The 20,098-nt window shown below is 40.2% G+C and overlaps 1 protein-coding gene, 1 non-coding gene and 1 pseudogene across 14 annotated transcripts; 1 reads left to right on the top strand and 2 right to left on the bottom strand.

Annotated features, from left to right (window-relative positions):
* Positions 1–314: 314 nt before the first annotated feature.
* TRNAM-CAU (transfer RNA methionine (anticodon CAU)) lies at positions 315–386 on the bottom strand. Its single transcript has one exon. It is a non-coding gene; the product is annotated as a tRNA-Met (tRNA).
* A 4,507-nt stretch (positions 387–4,893) lies between these two features.
* LOC104612842 (uncharacterized) lies at positions 4,894–6,904 on the top strand (annotated as a pseudogene).
* Positions 6,905–9,761: 2,857 nt separating this feature from the next.
* LOC104612843 (DNA-dependent metalloprotease WSS1-like) lies at positions 9,762–14,906 on the bottom strand. 13 transcript variants are annotated; one of them, XM_088901883.1, is made up of 7 exons: positions 14,616–14,906; positions 14,140–14,397; positions 13,004–13,087; positions 12,716–12,894; positions 12,425–12,620; positions 11,310–11,792; positions 9,762–10,212 (listed from the first exon to the last, which is right to left on the bottom strand). In XM_088901883.1, the coding sequence occupies exons 4-7, from the start codon at positions 12,868–12,870 to the stop codon at positions 10,021–10,023; spliced, it is 1,026 nt and encodes a 341-aa protein (XP_088758009.1). In that variant the 5' UTR covers positions 12,871–12,894; positions 13,004–13,087; positions 14,140–14,397; positions 14,616–14,906; the 3' UTR covers positions 9,762–10,020. The 13 variants fall into 13 exon arrangements, with proteins under 13 accessions (XP_088758009.1, XP_088758007.1, XP_088758008.1 ...); XM_088901877.1 differs by lacking the exon at positions 9,762–10,212 and adding an exon at positions 10,460–11,076 and having other exon boundaries at positions 14,063–14,906; XM_088901880.1 differs by lacking the exons at positions 9,762–10,212; positions 14,140–14,397 and adding an exon at positions 10,460–11,076.
* Between the last annotated feature and the right edge of the window lie 5,192 nt (positions 14,907–20,098).

Genomic DNA, 20,098 nt, shown 5'->3' with positions numbered 1-20,098 from the left:
TGAATGTGCATAAATTGATCTCATAAGACAAAGAAATTAGTAAAAAAAATTGATAACAGAGAAAGTATAGGCTGATTGAAAAATATAAGTAAAATCCATTTGATAATTGAAGTTGGCCAAAAAGAGTCTGAATATTGAATTAATAGTTGTGAAAGAAGGTGACTAGTGGAGAGATGCCAAATTGGAAAAGAAAAGGAGTATCCGCAGGAAGGACATTTGGGTTTTGGAGACTTATCCTATGGGATTTTAAAATATAACCTAGTCTTTTTGTTATTGAAAATTTTTAAAACCAGCAAGCAGAAGCTTTCTCTTTCTATCAGAGCCAGGTTTCGATCCTGGGACCTGTGGGTTATGGGCCCACCACGCTTCCGCTGCGCCACTCTGATTCGTTACATAATGGGGTCTGATTGAAACTTCTCCTCTAGCTTCAACACATATTATATATCTGTATTGATGCTTAAAATGTTCCAAAGTTGCATTGTTCTAATGAGGATGAAAGATTCATGCTTATCTAAAGCAGACCAAATTGCTCTTTTAAGTAATTGGATATTCTGACTGGGGTTATGCAAGAAGTGTAGATACAAATAAATTTATAGCATGGTTTTTAAAAACGAACCGGTCAGGAGTTTGGTTATCGGTTCAAATGGTCTGACTGTCCGATTCAAATGGTCGGTCCATTCTGACCAATTTTTTTTTTAAAATTAAAATATTGGAAAAATAGTCAAAACCATTCAAACGGTTCGAACGATTAACCGATCGATTCAGTGGTTTGCTGATTAAAATCAATGGTTTTGGAGGAAAACGGAATCGATCAGGTGACCGGTTCCCAATTTTTCCGATCTGACCATCCGGTCCGGTCCAGTTTTGAAAACAGTGATTTATAAAGATACATTGTCAACGCATTGAAGTGCAAAACAACAACACCACTGTGGAAGCTTATCTTAAAGTTTCCTCGTTCTTATTGACAATTAGTTTGGAAGGAGTACAAATACAAATATGTAGAGTACAAAACCATATATGTTATATTATTTTGTATGTATACGTATTCGTATTTGTATATACTCTTTCTAAACTGAGCCTAAGAAAAACAGCAACAGCAGTAACACAGCAACCAGTTAAGAAAAAATGCAACAAAAGCAATAACAACAGAAAATCCAGGAAAAAAAAAGAAGAAAAAGATGAAACCCATCTACATATCGTATGGAAGAAAAAAAAAAAGAAAGAAAAAACGTTAACAAATTAAATGAAAGAAAAAATCAGTTCAGGAGAGAGTGGAACAAGTTGAGTCTTACCTAGTCCTCATGTGAAGCAACAAACACGACCGTTGATCACTTGTTCTATATATTTATCTCAAACCATCAAGAAGAGCTAGAGATCGAATATAATGGGGTAATCAAAAGAGAAATGTACTGAACAACAATGTGGAATGTAGAACTAATAGATAGCTGATGAGAAAACATAAAAAGTGCTCTGAAGAAAAGACAAGTGATGACCAAAACGATGGAGGAGGCACGGAATTCCACCCATTGTCTTCCCGGTTTTATAGTTGGACGTGGACAGATTTTAATGAAGTAGGAATTGAATCAGTACTGTTGAAGTTGTACTATTAATTGCACCCGTACGTACGTGTTGAATTTGTACTACTGTACTGATGATGGTCTATTCTACCAAATTAAAAGTCTACTGTAGTGCTAGTGCAGCAGGTTTTGATTCCTCCGGCTGCAAGCTGTCTTGGTCCATGTGGAGTAGGTGATTTGTAAGATGATATAATTTTTAATTTTTATTTGATGCGGGACCTCTCGGTCTCGGATTTTGTGGTTGTTAGTTAGATGAGAACGCTCTCTTATGTCTCTCTCATCTCATCAAATTATTCAATGAAAGATAAACATTTGATTTAATTTGAAGCAGGAAGAAAAGGGAATACTCTTTTAATTCCCAAAAGAACAATCTTTTAATTCCCTCTTCTTTTGTGACATCAACAACTTCAAGCGAATACTCTAATTGCACACAAATTAACGAGTTCACCTAGCCAATCCTATTGATTTATAGCCTCACATGGAAACGCCAGAAGCTGTATTTGGAGAAAATCCGCTAGAAAACCCTTCAATGTGATTAGGGGTGTTCATAAAAAATTAAGGGTCCATTTGGTTTACAATTGAAATTGGAATTGGAATGGTCCATTTTCATAATTTGTTTGGTTCAAACAGGAATGAGAATGGGAATTAAAATCAGTATGAATGAGATTTTATTTTCAAAGGGAGGGACAGGGAATGACCATTCCCTCACATGGGAGAATGTCATTCCAGCAAGAATGGGAATGGGATTCCAATTCCACCCAACCAAACAGTTGGAATCGGAATAGCCCATTCCGAATCTGATTCCAGACCCCTATTCCCATGAACCAAACAGGGCGTAAATAACCAAATAACTGAACCGAAGTGAGAAAACCAAACTGGAAAGTGCTATTAATTGAACTATTCCTTTTGGTATTTTTGAAAAACTGAAGGATTAGGTCGGTTTTTGGTTAACCTAAAAAATAATCAATGATTAATCAAACTGATCGGTATATATATATATATATATACTATTTATAATATATTATATATCAATTATTTTTTATAATAATATTATAATATATTATAAATATAAAAAACCAAAAAACTGAAACCAACCAACCAGTTAACTGATTCTACTGATTTAGTTTTGGTTCGAAGAAATTGAAAAACCAATAAAACCAGTTTGATTTAATAATTTTGACTATAATTTGATTAACCTAACAGTGGACACACCTAACTGTGACCGAAATAACAAACCTTTCAAAACGGCAGAAACCTCCCAAAGGGCCCTTAGTCCGGATCGGTCAAATGTGACCATTTCGTTGTGGTCATTATATATCCAATCAGATTAAGACACGTTTCCCTTGTACAAGGATTAATGGAGGGCACTGTTGCGTCCTCTCCTCTAATTTTGTTTCTCAAAAGTAAATGAATAAATAAATAATAAACATTAAACCCCAATTAAAGCTTTGACCACTTCGCTGTGGTCAATGTGTAGGAGCAATGACGTGTGCTTACAACAGCCCTTGTGCAATGACTTCATATAAATCTGTTGAATGTTCTAAGGAATCCGAAATGGTATCAATTGTAGGTCCAATCCCATCTAGTCTAATGTGAATCTATTATAAATAGATCAGGTTTAATTTAATTTAATATATATATATATATATTAATTAAATCAATTTGGACCGGTTCAATTCAATATCTGAATTGTTTAATTTGTTTAAATTCATTTGATTTAGATTGATTTCAACCCAAACCCGATCCATTGATACCTATATTCTTTTTTTATATCAATGTGTTGTTGGTGCGACTGAACGGGGTCCAATCTATTAATTAATGTATTTGTCTGAGTATACCTGTATAGAGTAAGAAGATGACTTAAGCCATGATGATGGTGTTTGAAAATTGAAACTGCTTAGTTTGTTGCATTCCCGTTTGACCACTCCACATAGTTTTGCATTGAAATATATGCATGGGCGCATTTGGTCTTTGGTTGCTGATCTGCTAGTTGGTGCTGTTCCAACTTGGCCAGTAAAAGAGGATCTTATGGCTTTTTTGCTTCAGTAAAAGAGGATCTTTTGTTTTGTTTGTTAGTTTCTGTGTTTCTTTGCTTTCTTAGGTTGCTCTTGTGGATTGATATTGTTTTGGTGTTTGGTGGTTGTTGATGTTGTTGTTATTCTCTAATCTCTATTTCTCTTTTTAATTCCAATGAAGCTCTTCTTATAAAATGGGGGAAGCATCTAAAGCATGTTTATTGATGGGCTATTAATGACTCAACCAATAGGGTTTAGATAGAACCAGTCTCGAACCAATTATTAATTAAGATATTTATAGATACAGAATTATCCCAATTAATAGTCAGGTCTATCAAGTCAAAACCCGATTATACTGAAAATTATATTTGTTTATTTAGATAATAAATTTAACCTTAATAAAAATCATAGAGAAATATTAAATTATTTATATGTTAATAAATTAAACATTTTTAACTAATATTTTCTTACTTATTATCTATTAAATATATCATTTCAAACACAAAATATGATAAAAATTATAAAAAATTAAGAGCATATTATATATGTTTAATAAAATAATCAGTTCTGGGTTTGACTTGGTTTGAAACAGACAAGAATTAAAACCAACCCATTATTAATCGGGACAAATCATTAAACCGGAACCATTATAATTGCATGGTTTGATCGATTTGGATCCATTGGATAGACCCAACCCATTGACAGCCATACTGAGGACTCTAAGTCCCACAAGAATTCTATGTAAGTCTACCCACAATACACTACCTCTATTCATAGGGAACATTTCCCATGCATAATAACATTAAGAGGATGAGATATTCTTCAGGTGTGACTGCCATGTTATGTGAGTAGAACTGTCGTGGGTAGGAAATCCGAACTCCCTAAAAAGGACTGCACATGGAGGATGTGGCTGTTGATAGCACACGTCATTTACTTAATAAAAAAATGGTGGGATGGCCAGGATTGGCCCATTGGTTGTGAAACGGTTGTAAGACTGATTTGGGCACATCCCATTACCGATACAGAGGCCATGCCCCTAATCCTTCAATGGAATGTGTGTTGAATTCTTTCATTAGTCTCAGAAATAGGATTGGCCATAATTAGGCCTTGTTTGATGATTAAATACTTGTACAAGTACTTATTTTAACAACCACTTAAGTTTGTTTGATAGCCCATTTTTCAAATCACTTATTATGTTTTTAAGCACTTATTGGGGTGGAGATGTTTGGTAATCTACTTTCCCACAAGTGTTTATATTAACACAAATGACAATTTTACCCTCCATTGTAGATTACTTAGATCTCTCCCTCTCTCTCTCATTTTCTTCACCGGAACTATCGGAACCGCCGGACTGTAGATTGGACAACAAAAAGACTCCTCCAATTAACAACCTTCACAAAATTCTCGGATTCCCATTTCTGCCTCCCGAGTCTCTCTTGACTCCCTCTCCTTCCGTTGTCTTCTAGCTTTATACCCAGCTAGTCCATTTGATATTGTAGCATCTGGTTTATCCCCAGCTAAAACCCTTACCCTAGCCCCTTCGAGTCTGTCCTGAGCCCTCTGAAGTTTGAACCAGAAGAGAGAAAGAAGGAAACTCATTCATGGCTTCCAAACTCCGTTTCTCAAATCTTTTCAAATCTCTCTCACAACGTTCTGAAACGGTTTCAACATTTCCTATAGTGAACTATTTTAGCTTGATCCAGGATAGACCCATAAGAGGAGAAATGAAAAGCAATGCATCACAGGATCCCTTCCTCAGTAAACTCGATGGTGAAGATGGAAAAGATGAAGAAAGAAGGAACATAACTTATCAGAACCCCCCCGCCCCAAGGAGAGAAACGACGAGAGCCATCTGAATATCATTTCAATGGAAAATTCAAGCTTAGAGACGATGAAGATTATGAGAAAATGAGAAAACTCGACCAAATACGGCAAACTCATTTTGGATCCAGGAGAGAGGGAAAAAGAGACTGTAGGTTCAACGGTGATACTTTTGCCCGCAAATTTGACTCTGGTTCAGACATCAAAAGGACTTTGGAGTCGCAACAAAGTCCTTCAGTGCAGTTTCCTAATAGACCCATGAAGGGAGAGAAGAGAGGGAGTCCATTGGACAAGAGTTTCCTCGAAAAATTGAGGCTTTGCGAAGAGAAGAAAGAGAATACAAACGAAACTTCTCCCACCCAAGTTGCAGAAACCGATATCAAAGCAGAACTAGATTCGACACCACAAGATGCCAATGAAATTTTTAGGAAAATGAAGGAAACGGGTTTCATCCCGAATGCTGTGGCAATGCTTGATGGCCTCTGCAAGGATGGGCTGGTCCAAGAAGTCATGAAGCTGTTTGGGTTAATGCGCGAGAAGGGTACGTTCCCGGAAGTTGTAATCTACACGGCTGTAGTTGAGGGCTTCTGTAAGGCTCAGAAACTTGATGATGCCAAGAGGATTTTTAGAAAGATGTAGAATAATGGGATTTCACCGAATGTGTTCAGTTTCACAGTCTTCATTCAGGGATTGTACAAAGGGAAGAGATTGGAGGACGCCATAGACATCTGCGTTGAGATGTTGGAGACTGGTCATTCCCCAAATGTAACAACCTTTACAGGCCTAGTTGACGCGATTTGTAGGGACAAGAGTGTGGAAGAAGGAAGAGCACCATTAAGAGATTGGAGAAGGGATACTTTGTCGATGAGAAGGCTATCAGAGAATATTTGGACAAGAAGGGGCCATTGTAAGAACGGCTGTAGGAAGGGAAAAGTGGTGGACCTGTAAAAACGACTATATTAACTATGCACCCAACTCCATCAGCTGGCTTTTGCTCATCGTGGAACGTCGCCGATGGACCTGCAATCAAACGCCACCGTTGCCTATTGTTATAGGGTTTCGAATGGAAGAAAAGATGATAAACTCGAGTGGGGGTAGTTTTGTCATTAAAGAAAAAACAGGGACAGGCTTGTCCCATTTGAATGAAGAAACACTTCTAGTGCTGAAAAAAACCACATCCATATCACTTTTTTAAGAAGTACTTTTTTTAATAATAAGTACTTCTTATCCTCTTTATTACCAAACAACCATAAGTATTTAAAAACCACTTAATGTATGGTCCCATGTCTTAAACAAGTAGTTCTTTTAAGTGTTTCCAAACACTACCTTAGTTGCTTTTTAATTAATAAGTATATAAGCATATTTATCTTTATTTATTTATTTATTTATGGTGTTGAGATCTTCCACAAAGGCTAGTCAACATGGTACAACTAATTAACGGCCCATCAGCATGTGCTGCGATTCAAGCATTAAGGTATCTTTATTTTTATAATGTCCTTACATTAATAAATTGAACCTTTTTTATTAATTTAATTTCACTTTGTTATTAATATTAGGGTTAATTAATGATGTAGAGTCTTCTATAAACATATTTGTTTTTACTAATCATATCTTTGTTTTATTTTTTTTTTTATTTTAAACATATTTGTTATTAAGAAATAATGAACGATACATGCATACATGCTCTTCTCTAGGGGTTCAACATGTTAAACCGAACCACTAAACCAGACATGTTGAAGTGGGCCGGGTAGGTTCATGGTTGTGCTTAGTTTGAAAGGAGTACAATACAAATATGTAGAGCACAAAATTTTGTATGTATTTGTAATTTATATATTTGCATTTATATTCTTTCCAAATTGAGCCTAAGACTATATTTGGTTGAAGTGCAATTAATTTTCTTTATACTAGTATAAATGCTTGGGAGTGCAAATGAAAATAATGCAAATTCTGGTTTAATGTTGTTTTAGGCTTTCCTTTATTCTATTTCAGGTCTTATTTTACTTCATTTGTATTGCAATTAAACAAAATACAGTAAATTTTAAAATAAAAATAAATCATAATTTGCATTGAAATCATTTGTATTACCATAGTTTTGCATCTATACATAAATATGCATTGCAACCAAATACAGCCTAAAGAGTAGTAGTTTGTTTTAGCATTCCAGGTGCCACTACACATTTCGCTTAATTAATTACTAGTGAATGACCCCGTACTAAGTACGGGGATTCAATAATGTTAAATTTACATTATGAAATCAATACTGTTAAGTTTATATTTATTAATATTTTAAGTAACTATTAAAATTTCAAGAAATATTTAGTTCAAAAATAGATTTTTAATAATTATTAGAATATGAATAGTTTTCTTTTGTTATGGTACATAGAGGGTTAATGATTAATTGAGATTGATAGAATGTAGGCAAAAGTGGTTACATTTTCTGTATTTTTTTAGGAATGGATTGAAAATGGTGGTAGTGGGTAGTGGGTTGTGGGCTTTAACAACAACTTCTCAGAAAAATGCCACATGTCTAGTTTTTTAGAAAAATGAGAAGGCCATGTGATGGGGAGCTGCAGCCTAGTAGTGGGTTGTGGGCTTTAGCAAATTTCTCAGAAATTTCCACGTGTCTAGCTTTCTAGAAAATGAGAAGGCCATTTGTCTGAATGGTGGTAGTGGGTTGTGAGCTTTAACAACTTTTTAGAAAAATGCCATGTGTCTAAATTTGAAAAAACTAAGTGCCTGAATGGTGGGAGTTGTAGCTTGAAAGCCTTCCTTTAATATATATATAGGCAATCAACTCAAATGTGTCAGATCTATGTATACATCAGTGCGGGCAATCGTCCTATTAAAATTTAAAAAACATTTTATATAGTAATGAAACTTTTATTTTATTTTTCACAATTGTGGGGGTCAATTTATATATATATATATATATATATATATCCAAAATGACAATTGATAAGCATTACCCTATGAAAACTAAAGGCCTCGTTCAAACCAGGTATTCTCTTTCCAAGTTTAGGATGGAGTTTTAGAGTGGGTTGTTGGATTGGAGAGGAGGAAATTGAGGAGACGAACCAAGTAAGTCCTTACCTTTCCATTGTTTGGTTTTATATGTGGGAAAATAATAGGAAAAGCATTATCACGAGTTGGTTCTTCATCGTATTCATGTAAGATGAAGAAGAGAGCTCCATGACTGCAGCGGCGATCAAAGAGAGAGAGGGAATGAGAGAGAGATAGGAATGTTGAGAAAGCAGATTGCTGCTAACGAGAGTTGCAACGACGATCAAAGAAATGGAGGAAGACGGGAAGAATAGGAAGAAGAAGAAGAAGGTGAGGGAGAAGAGAGAAGAGGGAGATAGAGGGAGAGACAGTATTTGGTGAAGATCGCCACTACCCCTCGCAAAAGAAGAAGGTGAGGGTGAAGATGGGAAGAATAAGAAGAAGAAGAAGGTGAGGGAGAAGAAAGAAGAGGAAGATGGAGGGAGAGACAGTATCTAGTGAAGATCGCCTCTGCCGCCGCCTCTTCTGTTCAATGGTAGTAGATCGCCGCTGCCCCTCACATTGATTCATTGCTAGTATCTAGTGAAAAAGAAGGCCAATAACAATGGTTCCTTACCAGTTCAATGGTAACAGGGAAGGCACTAGTTCTCTCCCTCCTCTGTTTGTTGTCACTGGTTCGTTTTTCTCAGTCCATCCCTTTGTTCGTCGTCAATGGTAACAGTGGTTTCTCAAGTTTTTCCACCGGGGTCACACTGTTTTGGCGCAACCCTGATTCCATGATTTTGGGATTTGACATCCCACATTTTTCTCATCCCATCCCTCTATTTCTCATCCCATCCCACAAACCAAATGGAGCCTTAGTATCTCAACCCCTCAATCAGTGAATGGTTAAAATGGAGCAATGGTACTAGAAGCATACTGTCCAATGGTTAAAAGGAAGCGATCACACGCTCACTTCTACAACCTTTTGCTTTTAGGTTATTTATATATATATATATATATATATATATATATATATATATATATATATATATATATATATATATATATAGGGTGAGAAAGCAATTAAATTTCCTGAGTATAAATACTGAATACATCTCAGTTTAACAATTACATCAGGTATGCAGATTTGGGGATCACAGATGACAGTCCCATCTGAATATGAATGGCAAACTCATTATTTTTCCAAGTATCCATCACAAGAATCACTTGATTCGGAAAGCATAAGTCACTACCAACTGCCAACCCTACCCCCACGCATCCCTTGAATTCCAATTCAGTGTTGATATATGATGCCTAGGTAACAACACTCTCTTTGGAATTCACTAACAAAGCAATGTAATCAAGGTTTACAGTATCAACAGAGATAAGTTGATATAGGTCGATCTGTAATGGTTTTTCAAGGTACAGATAATGTAACATATGTGGAATTGTGGTAGCAGGTAAACAAGTATATCTGAAAGGGTATATAGTTATTACCCATATAGCTTCATAAAAGATGAAAATAATATCTTACTAAAAGGGCCTTTGACAAGGAACGTTCTTTTGTGATGAGGTGTTTACAACTATGTGTGATGCTATTGCTACAGTTCCTATTTTTTCAACTCTCAAGTGCCAAGATTGGGTCCCCTAGTAGAGATTGGTGGCCCATATGAGTATCTCCACTGCCCACAAGCTGAGCATCTATCCAACTTAACACTGTTTTCTAAGGTACAAAATTTGCAAGACCAAACTTTGAACTTCATTTCAATATCTTTTCGCTTTTGGGTACCACAAGCTTCACACATTAGAGAAAGTGGCTGCAAAAAACACACAATGTCCTGGTCATGCAAAAACACTCAGTAGAAGTAGTAAATCATACAAGTTCAAGAGGGAAGTAGTAAAAAGATACCATGCCCATCAAGGTATAACGGTATTGGTCCTACTGGAACTAGAATTTAAAGAAAATTTTCACTGGATAAGACATGTTTTCCAGATCAACTTGTGATTACTAGATCAGGGAGATTTTGACTTCAAAAATAAAATATGCTGACCCTTTACTTAACATTTATCCATAAAGAAAATATTATGAAATTTACTAGCAGATTCATTTCATTTACCAAATCTTGGATAATCAATAATACAAAAAATCCCAACAATGGTAAATATTCCCCCATCCGACAGAACACGACAATCCAAAACATGCATGTATAAGAGAGAATATAAATCTGCTCATGCTGTTAATATCAAATGTGTTTATGTTTGTGCCTTGAATTCTTTGTGGCAACCCACTTCATGAATCCACTCCGAATTAATTTGAGAAAAACCCGAAGGCAAAATTTCATAGTGGTTTGTGGTGGATGCATAGGGCTTGGGCCGCTAGGTCCGAACTGAATATGAAAAGTTATGTATTTTGGGGGGTTTCTCTCTTGTAAATAGTCTTTTGTCTTGTGAGAGAAGGGTGAGACTTTGGGTGTATTTGGGGCTTAGGGTTTTTTCTGTGATGACACAACTCTGTATTTCTTCTCCATTGACAACTCCATAGTGGATTTCTGTTCCTCCTTCGCCCGTGGACGTAGGCTATAAGCCACCATGTAAATCGGTGTGTTTTTGTGCTTGTTTCTCTTTATCTCTACTTTTACTTTTAGTTTGGGTGCCATTCGAATCTGTTTTCTTGGGTTTTTCTGCAACAAAATGAAATCATAAGATTAAAGTCATCTCACAAGGGAAATTTGGGTGTTTGAGAAATCCAAACATTTTCTATCAAATGCATTGCAGGGTCAAACATATTTCTCAGAAAAACAGGCCATCCATGTTGAGCATGTATAAGGAATATCCTATTTCTGATTAGTAAAACAAGTGCTTAGATAATGACCTTGTAGATAGCAATAATCTCAAATAGGGTAAGTAGATTTACCTGGTTGATTAGTGTGCATGTAGTACACTCCCAAGTTTCTCCATCCTTTATGTTGTCTGTCATTCTGTTATTTTGCATAGGTGCAGAAGTTGAAGTTTGGATTGGATTGTCACTTAGGATGGAAGCATCTTTTGAGCTTTCAGATGATCCCCTAGATGATCCAATCTTCCCCAGCATGACACCATGCCTTTCTTCAAAAGATTTGGAACCACACCACAAGTCATCATGCAATCTCCTTTCTGCAGCCATTGCAGCAGCTTGTATCGGACTAAGTGCAACCATAATATCACCATCACCACCCAGGCGCTTAGGTCCTGATGGCAATAAAGCTCCATGACGTGCTCTTTTTTCTGCTGCAGCCAGTGCAGCGTGGCGGAGAGACAACAAAGGTGGTTGGTGGGTAAAACCACCCAAACGTCTGCCAGGAAGATCAAATCCCTGACCAGAGCCAGTAATTCCTTTGGCCAGTAGCTCCTCACATTCCTGCAGAAAAGTACCAATAAATGAGGTGAAATTAATATAAAACAATCAATAAGGTTGTGCTTTGGTTGTGCTTCTACTATCTATAAGTGATTATTTTTTATTTGAGCCCACAAAATTTAGTAAGAATGGGCCTCTCTAGTTGGCTTCGGTTACTTGGAATCTCAAGAGGATACTCAGAATAAGTCTGTTATTTATGCACATTTCTAATTGAGAGAACATGGAACAAGAACACAAGATTTTTTTTTATAAGTAAGAACATAAGAATTCCTTAAATTTATTCACCTGATTAGGGAGGAAGATGGCCTCAACATGGTCAAATGTTAATTTGTTACCATGGGGCAATCAATAATATATGGAGAGATAATTAATCTACTTTGTCATCAAGAAATAACAATTTTTTTTAAAAGGTAGCAAGTGGATATGGAAGCTTCAATTTACAAAAATCAAAACATTTATTGAAGTTTATATCAATTAATGGCTGATAGCTGGGACCAGCACATCAATTAATGGCTGAGACAAATCATGACGTTTCTAAGCAAAGTTGGAAATCTACAATCTACACTTTCAACTGAAAAAAAAAGCTAGTTCCAATAAATATCTTGGATAACGCAAGGGAAACACAAGGCAGTGACCTTTCTGATTTCATCTAATAGCTTGTAGAACTCAGTATTGTGAGGACCATGCTCATTGTGACAGAGCTCATGCAACATGGTATCAAGAATCTGATTGTAAGGGAAGAAATCCCACTCTCTATCTGGCCTTCGCAGTCTGAGTTTAATCTCTGCACCTCCTCCGATGTTTAGTCCTAGAAGAGATGGATTTGTGGGACTGCATTTTCAGAACTTTCCATGTAAACAAGAGTACTGCATAAAAAAAAATGGAAACTTTATAGAAATAGTATATGAAAAGATAAAAAATAGTACCAGAACTCAGAAAGGAGCTTCACTTTCCATCTATGTTTGCGCATAATTGGTTGTACCTGTTTAGCTACATTCTCAAGAATCTTCTTTGCTTCATCTTCACCTACCTTTTTAAGAGGTTTAATTTCCCAAACTTTGTTAAGATCATTGACATCCATGCAGAATAGACAGAAATATTAATCCTAGACAACAACAAACAACCAGTCCTTTTTTAGTTTCAAATACATAAGCAGAACCCAAAATCATGATCCTATCTGTAGAGTTAAATAATCAGGTTATTATGGCATGTACCATCAAGTCATCAACATCAGAAAATCCAAAGAAAATTTCATTCATATCTCATCACGAAGGCCTCTTTTATAGTACATCTGCATTCTAAGACAATCAAATAGCTGACTTTAAAAATCTATTACATGACAATTTCAATGCAGTTTGTATATGCATAAGGAAGAAAAACCCGAAATGCAGAAAAACCTGTCATAGGGTATTTCTACTCAATCTCAAACCTTATCAAGGAAAAGAGAAAATGCAAGGAAAGATCCAATTTAGATAGCTTCTACTTGACAATATCAACAAAAATATTCTGAAGCCCATAAGCAAGGAAGATTCTAACTTGGCCCCACAGCAAATAGGGACAATGATTAGCCTGGCTGAAGTGCCTATGGATTTTTTAACATTACTTTTTTTTATCAAAATTGGGCCAAATATGGTATCAACAATAAATATAAAGGGGAAAGAATGCTGCATCCGGGCATCTCCTTAGATCCCTGGAGAAAACAAACATTGTCTTAACTCCTAATGCCAAAGTCCAGAACCCATCACAACCAGTACAAGCTCATCAACATCCGCAACATCATACCGAAAATAACAAGACAGCATATCATTAGATTCTTGCTTTCCTAATAAATTGCTTATCAAAGAAAATTGTTGTAATAGTATTATCATAAATAAATAAATAAAAGTTTATCCTCTCTCCGCCTTACAGGATATATACTTGGAAACAAGAGATATGTAAACTGATTCTTTCTTCTTAGACAGCATTAAATACCAAGATACAATCCCTTCTAAAATGGCTTATCTTAATCCTTTCCGGTCAAATATTATTTGGGACTAGATTTCACTCTAAGGCCTAGTGCACCAGAGGAAATGGTTATCTTTAGGAACTCTAAATTTCTAATACTCTGCAAGTCCAGCTTTAATTACTAGAAAACGTATTCACTGAACTTTACAGTACCCTCAAGCTATTAAAAAATTTAGCTCATATAGCACATCCACGGTTACTCCATCCTTTAATAAACATGTTAAACATGCAGATAGATGCTTTCACTGATTAGATAGGCGGAACTTAACCCCATGGTGTTTCAGCTAGAAACCAAAGTCCGGAAGGCTTTTGGTAGAACAACATGTATGACCAGTTGCAACTTCACCTTCCATTGTGTTACTCAAATTTCCTATTGCATTAATTGAGTAGCGGAGGCATGAAATCCTTCGATAAGGCTTGATTTCTGTGATGCAGTTAAAAATTTATGGACATAGGATTGAGGGTAACTCCAAACATTCACCAGCACAGCTATGCAGAGGCGCCATGTGGTATGATTGATTGAGATCACTAATTCGAATATCCATCCAATTCCCTCCATCGCCAACTGGAGAGCTAAAAAGAAAACATAACGAATACTTCCTCCCTGCAACCATATCACATAACAAATGAAGAATTATGCATATCAATGATGAATTCTGTGGATTAACCGGAAATTTCGTTTTCAGCCATAACAGGAAAGAATCATTTGGGCCCATCGCTACACAGCACAAGTAGTTCCGCAAGAATCATGACGATCAAACCCTAGAAAGAGAGCGACAAAAACTAAGACAGTAACTGAAGGAAGACAAGCTACCAGCCTACCAGGGGAATTAAGGGCTATCAGGAGTTTTAGATTAAGCGTGATGAAGAAACCGTCAGCTTGTTTTCACCATTGCAGAAAAAACGAGGTGATTCGATCCAACCGAGGCAAACTGTCACTCTACCAACAAAAGGAGCGAACAATCACAGAGTGGCAGATTTTCCTTGGTTGAGGAGAGAGAGAAGCCCGCTCCGTCAAATGGAAGGAATGAAGGATTCGAATGGGCGGCTTCGCCAGCCATACAGAGAGATTTGGGATTTGGAATGGTTGCGGGGTTAACACGCTTGATATATGACATGGAATTTTCTAATTGGTCAAGCTGCTTAACTAGAGATGACAATTTAACCCGTCCCTTGGGGTTCTACCTCGCCCCGACCCCAGCCCTAACGGACGTAACATATAAGTATTCAAGTAAGAATAACCGGGTTGGGACGGGGAAAATTTGGGAATGGGGTTGGGATTTCTAGCCCTGATAGGGTTTGGGGCCGGACATTTGAGTCCGGGGTCGAGGATGAGAATGCAAAACTCATCCCTCGCCCTCTTACCATTCCTAAGCTTATCCAATGATGTAACGAGAATGCAATAATTGTTCAGCAATGTTTTAAAAATTGATTCGGAATTGGAATCTGATGCAGCGCAATCCGGGCACTCCTAACTAGCAATCGACTGGCTCCTATTTGGCGACGGATAGTACCTGAGAAGAAGACGGTGAAGGATTCTCAGGGGACTTGCCCGATGGGAATACTCCGATGCTTAAGTTAGAACACTTGAGAGAGCAGTAAGGAATGCAAAGAGAGCTAAGAGTGCAGGTAGCGCTAGATCAATGAAAGTTCGAGATTAACTCAAGATACCTTTTCCCCTTCGATCATGGGGCTCTTAAATATGGGCGTTCTTGTCAAATCGGGCGTAACCGCCACTGGACCTTTGTCGCAGCCATTATTTGCCAGGGCTGTGCAGGTAACCGTTGCAAAGTACTACCCAATCGAATGAATGACACGTCCCATAAAAGACAAACACGCCACCACCTGTCGAGAGACGTGGGTGCAGTCTGCCGGGTTGGCAGGGACTGTGCCGTCAATCAGGAGACATAATGCAGTCTAACGGGTATGGTCTTGTCGGATAGAAGCTTCCTGAAAACGTCGCGTCGCTTAGTAGCGAGCTATCCCGTAGCGAGCTGTCTTGTAGCGAGCTATCCTGTTACGAACTGCCTTGTAGCGAGTTCCTAGAAATACTTCGAGGTGATTCCGCCTGAGGTTGCCTTTGGGGCAGTTCTCCTGCCTAGGTATTGGAGTGAGCTGGTTATCTTAGCTCGCGAGTTGGGATAGACTTGTCTTGGAGTATTCCCTTTCAGTACATCAGGGGTCCTCGAGCTCGCGCTATAGCGAGCTCATCCTGTGGCGAGCTGTAATGTAGCGAGCTGTCTTGCGAACTCATCACTTAGTCGCAACCAGGCTATTATGCTGAGTTGTCACTTGTGTTGAGTCACATCCACGTGTCACCTTCTCAGGAGGTCGGGTAAAAACACCCTCCATCAATTGCCCCCCACTCCTCAAGCTAAGGATTCTACTCTAGCGCGAGGAGTTCATGGAGTGTGACGGGTGGATTTGACCCAAAATTCAAACTTGATTGACTGATTTCATTAAATACATGCACGGAAGTCAAGGGATTTCTGGACTTTTCGAATGCCAAAAAATGTGCCAAAACGGCTCTCAATTCCGGAAGTCGTGCAGCCAGTCACATTTCGGTTTCAGAAGACGTACGGTCAGCTTGATTGCGAACCGTCAAATCCGCCTTAATCTGAGCCGTCGATTTGATGGCATAGTGGCTACAAATAGGAGGGCCCCAGGTCTCATTTCCTTTACGCTAACTTGCCATGCTTTCGGATTTTGAGGTCGCGTCTTCGTCTAGCTACTCGAGCTCTCCTTCCGTTCACACCAACTTTCCGGTTCAGCTTTCCCTGGTGAGTCTTATCACTCTGTCAATATGTCTGGGTACTCGTACAATAACTTTCCCCGGGGCGGTGACCAAGATGACGCCCCCTTGAGCTCAAGGGGAGCTTGGGGGCAGGCTCTGGAGGCTCGCGAGGCCTCCGGCGAGACAGCTTCCACCTCCCGAGGTAGGGAGCCGGACAGCTTCGGTCCTTCCTCCATGTCGATGGAGAAACTCAGGAACTTGGTTCTTCAGTTTAACCTTCGTAGAGACCTCATCTATGGTCTCCCTTCCGGTGACTATCCTTGGGAGCATGGTCCCGACGAGATCGTGATCTTCCAGAAACAGCTCATCGCTGGCCTTCGTCTTCCTCTGCATCCTCTGATAGTGGAGGTTTTGAACCACTTCAATGTTACTATTGACCAGCTTCACTCCAACTCGATCTGAAATGTAGTTGGGACTATCTCTTTATTTTATGAGTATTGTCTTCCCCTTAACCTTGACATCTTCTCCACCATTCTTTCTATTAAAAATGCTTCCCCTGGAGCGCCTCCAGAAAAGGCGTTCCGTCCCGGCTTCAAGCTCTTGCACGAGCTGCCGAACAGGATCCCGCCCTGGAAGCGAGACTATTTTGTAGTTCACAACCCCGAAGGGTGGCCCTTCCCAACTCACTGGAGGGCCGCCATCTAGGATTCAGGTGTTGACTTGGATTCCAAAGTTCGGGAAACGCTACAATCCTGGGCAGCGGTTGGCTTCCATTGGTTGGCCTGAGCCCTGGTAGGTTGCCTTTTAGGTCACGTAGTGCCTTGTAAATTTTTTTTTTACTGGACTAATGCCTTATGATTTTTGGCAGCCATCATGTCTGGTGTAGACGCACGCCGCCTTCTGTCCAGCAACCAGAAGTGTAGGGCGAAGAGATCACGCCCTGACCGAGCTTCCACTTCTAGGAGTGCTGAGTTCGAGGCTGCTGATCCAGCCTTCGTTTCTCCACCGCCTGAGGTCCCACTGGTCCCGTTAGAGGGAGTGGCCACGGAAGGTGGCGCAGAAGAGCCTGAGCTCCCGGCACAAGGGCAATTCCCTCCGCCTGAGCAGTCCCACCCTTTTGCTTTCCCGCGGTTTCCTACCGGGGGGTGGGAAAGCGTCATTGACTTCACTGTGGCTTCATGAAGGAGCCGAAAGGCGGTCTCCCACGAGGAGGTCGCCAGTTGGGGAGGGATGGATCCCAAGCAACTCGCCAGGCTAGCCTCCGCTCACTGCATGGTGGTAAGTGACTACTTTTTTCTTCTTTTCCCTTCTTCTTTTTTCTTTTTTTTTTTGACCTCGGCCTTTTGTTGGCAGGTGAACTCCGCCATCCACACCATGGCCCTCCAGACCAACATTCACTCCGGTGATGCTCTTGCTCAGAGGTCAACTGTGCAGAAGCTCCAGGGCGAGCTCGACCGGGCCCGAGGTGAAGTCCTTTAGGCTCGAAAGGGGAGCGAGGCCCAAGAACTGCTCGTCTGAGACTAGGAGGCACAAATCGCCCGACTATCTGAGGAGAGCGCTCGCTATCGGGAGGAGTCGTCGAGGGTGGCAGCGGAGAGGGAGCTTCTTCGCCAGCAAGTTCGGGACTTGGAGTCCACGCTTCAGGATCAGACTTGGAACTTCGACACCATGGTGGAGGCTGAGCGAGCTAAGGCAGTGTGGGACTTCAAGGACTCCCAGGAGTACCACGACCTCCAGGTGGAGTACGGCTCGAGCTCCTACCGTTCTGGATTTAAACTCTGCCGCTGGCTGGTCCGGAAGAAGTTCTCCAGGCTCAACCTTGACGGAATAACAATGAAGGGTCTGGATCCAGAGATGACGGACTTAGCGGAGGAGGAGGAGCCTGACTCTCCGGAGGATGTGGAGGCGGTGGATCCCTGAGGCCGATTGCTGCTCTTCTGTTTTCTTTTTCTGAACGGATTCTGGTGGTTCCCGGGTGTTAGAACCTGGTTTTAAATATCTCTCTTTTTTTTTATGAACTCTCTTGGGCGGTTGGGCCCTACTTTTTATTTATTTTCTGTTGAACTTTTCCCGGGCTGTTAAGCCCGGTTTTTTGTTTATAGAAATTAGTAATGAAATGTCTTATCTTTTTCTGCTAAGCAATGTGTACTCCTTACTTTCTGCCGAAGCGATTTTATCATTCGAGCTGATAGAGCTATACGTATGAAGTAGGATCTTTTGGTAGTTGTTACCCCGAGCTGATCCTCCATACTTGAGGTAGTTTTTATGATATACCCCGAGGTGGTTGTCATAGTGAGCCCGAGTTGTCCCTTATCAAGTTCAACTAGTATACTGAGGTGATCTACACTTCATAGGGCTCATGCCCGAGCTGCCTATGCCTTTGGTATTAATACTTAGCCATTGCCGATGAAACGGTTAGGTCTTTCACAGTGTCGAGATCTTAGTTAGCTCGGCGTTTTTGCCCTTAGGTTGAGGGAGTGACTCATAGTCCACTCTTGGAGTTCACCCATGCCATTGAGGCGACTGGGTCCTATTGCGCCGAGGTCTACGTTAGCTCGGCATTTTGGCTCTTAGGCTCTAGGAGTGACTCGTGGTCTACTTAGTAGTTCGCCCATGCCATAGAGGTGACTGGGTCTTATCGTGTCGAGGTCTACGTTAGCTCGGCATTTTGGCCCTTAGGCTCTGGGAGTGGCTCGTGGTCTACTCAGTAGTTATAAGTAATATTGCCTTAAGTTAACAATATTCCATGCCCGAGGTACTTGTTTCCCTTCTAGGGTTTCAAGCTCGTATGTTCCTTCCCCGAGCACTCACTTTACTTGAGAGGGTCCTTCCCAATTTGGCCTGAGCTTACCAACACCGGGCTCAGGCACCATAACTTTGTGAAGGACCAGGTCGCCGATGCAGAGGTTCCGCTTCTAGACCCTGGTGTTATAGTACCGAGCTACTCTCTGCTGGTAAGCCACGGTCCTAATATATGTGAGGTCCTCTACTTCATCAAGCAGGTCGAGGTTGGTGAAGACGGTCCGAGTATATCGATCCCCCACAGTGCAAAAGGCCACGGGCTAGTGAGATACTTCAGATTGGCAGTAGGTTGATGGTGGATATTGGCGTGCTTTTGGCACTTGTCACACTTTCTGACGAGCTCGATCGCATCTGCTTTCATTGTTGGCTAGTAGTACCCCTGTCGTAGCGCTTTTTGGGCGAGGGCCTTGCCCCCCAAGTGTCCGCCGCACAGGCCCTCATGAGTGTCGCGGAGCACGAGCTCGGCTTCGGAAGGTCGCAAGCAGCGCAGGTAGGGGAGCGTGTAAGATCTTCGGTACGGCCGTTCGTTTATCATGACGTATTTGGCTGCCTGACGCTCTACCCTTCTGGCGGCATTGCGGTCTGTAGGGAGGGTCCCGTGTAACAAGAAGCTTACGAGCGGATCAATCCAGCTCGGCTCTATTTGAACGATAGGAGTGACCTCCTCTGCCCCCCCCCCCCCCGAGAATGCTAGGCAGAGGCAGGTTCTCTATGTATACAGTTCTCATGGTATTATCACTGGTGCTGGCTAACCGGGACAGGGCGTCGG

This window comes from Nelumbo nucifera, chromosome 3, assembly GCF_055504915.1.
Source record: "Nelumbo nucifera cultivar China Antique chromosome 3, China Antique-T2T, whole genome shotgun sequence".
NCBI classification, from domain to species: domain Eukaryota; kingdom Viridiplantae; phylum Streptophyta; class Magnoliopsida; order Proteales; family Nelumbonaceae; genus Nelumbo; species Nelumbo nucifera.
Note: the sequence above shows the minus strand (reverse complement) of the source record. Positions and strands in the feature narration are given on the sequence as shown.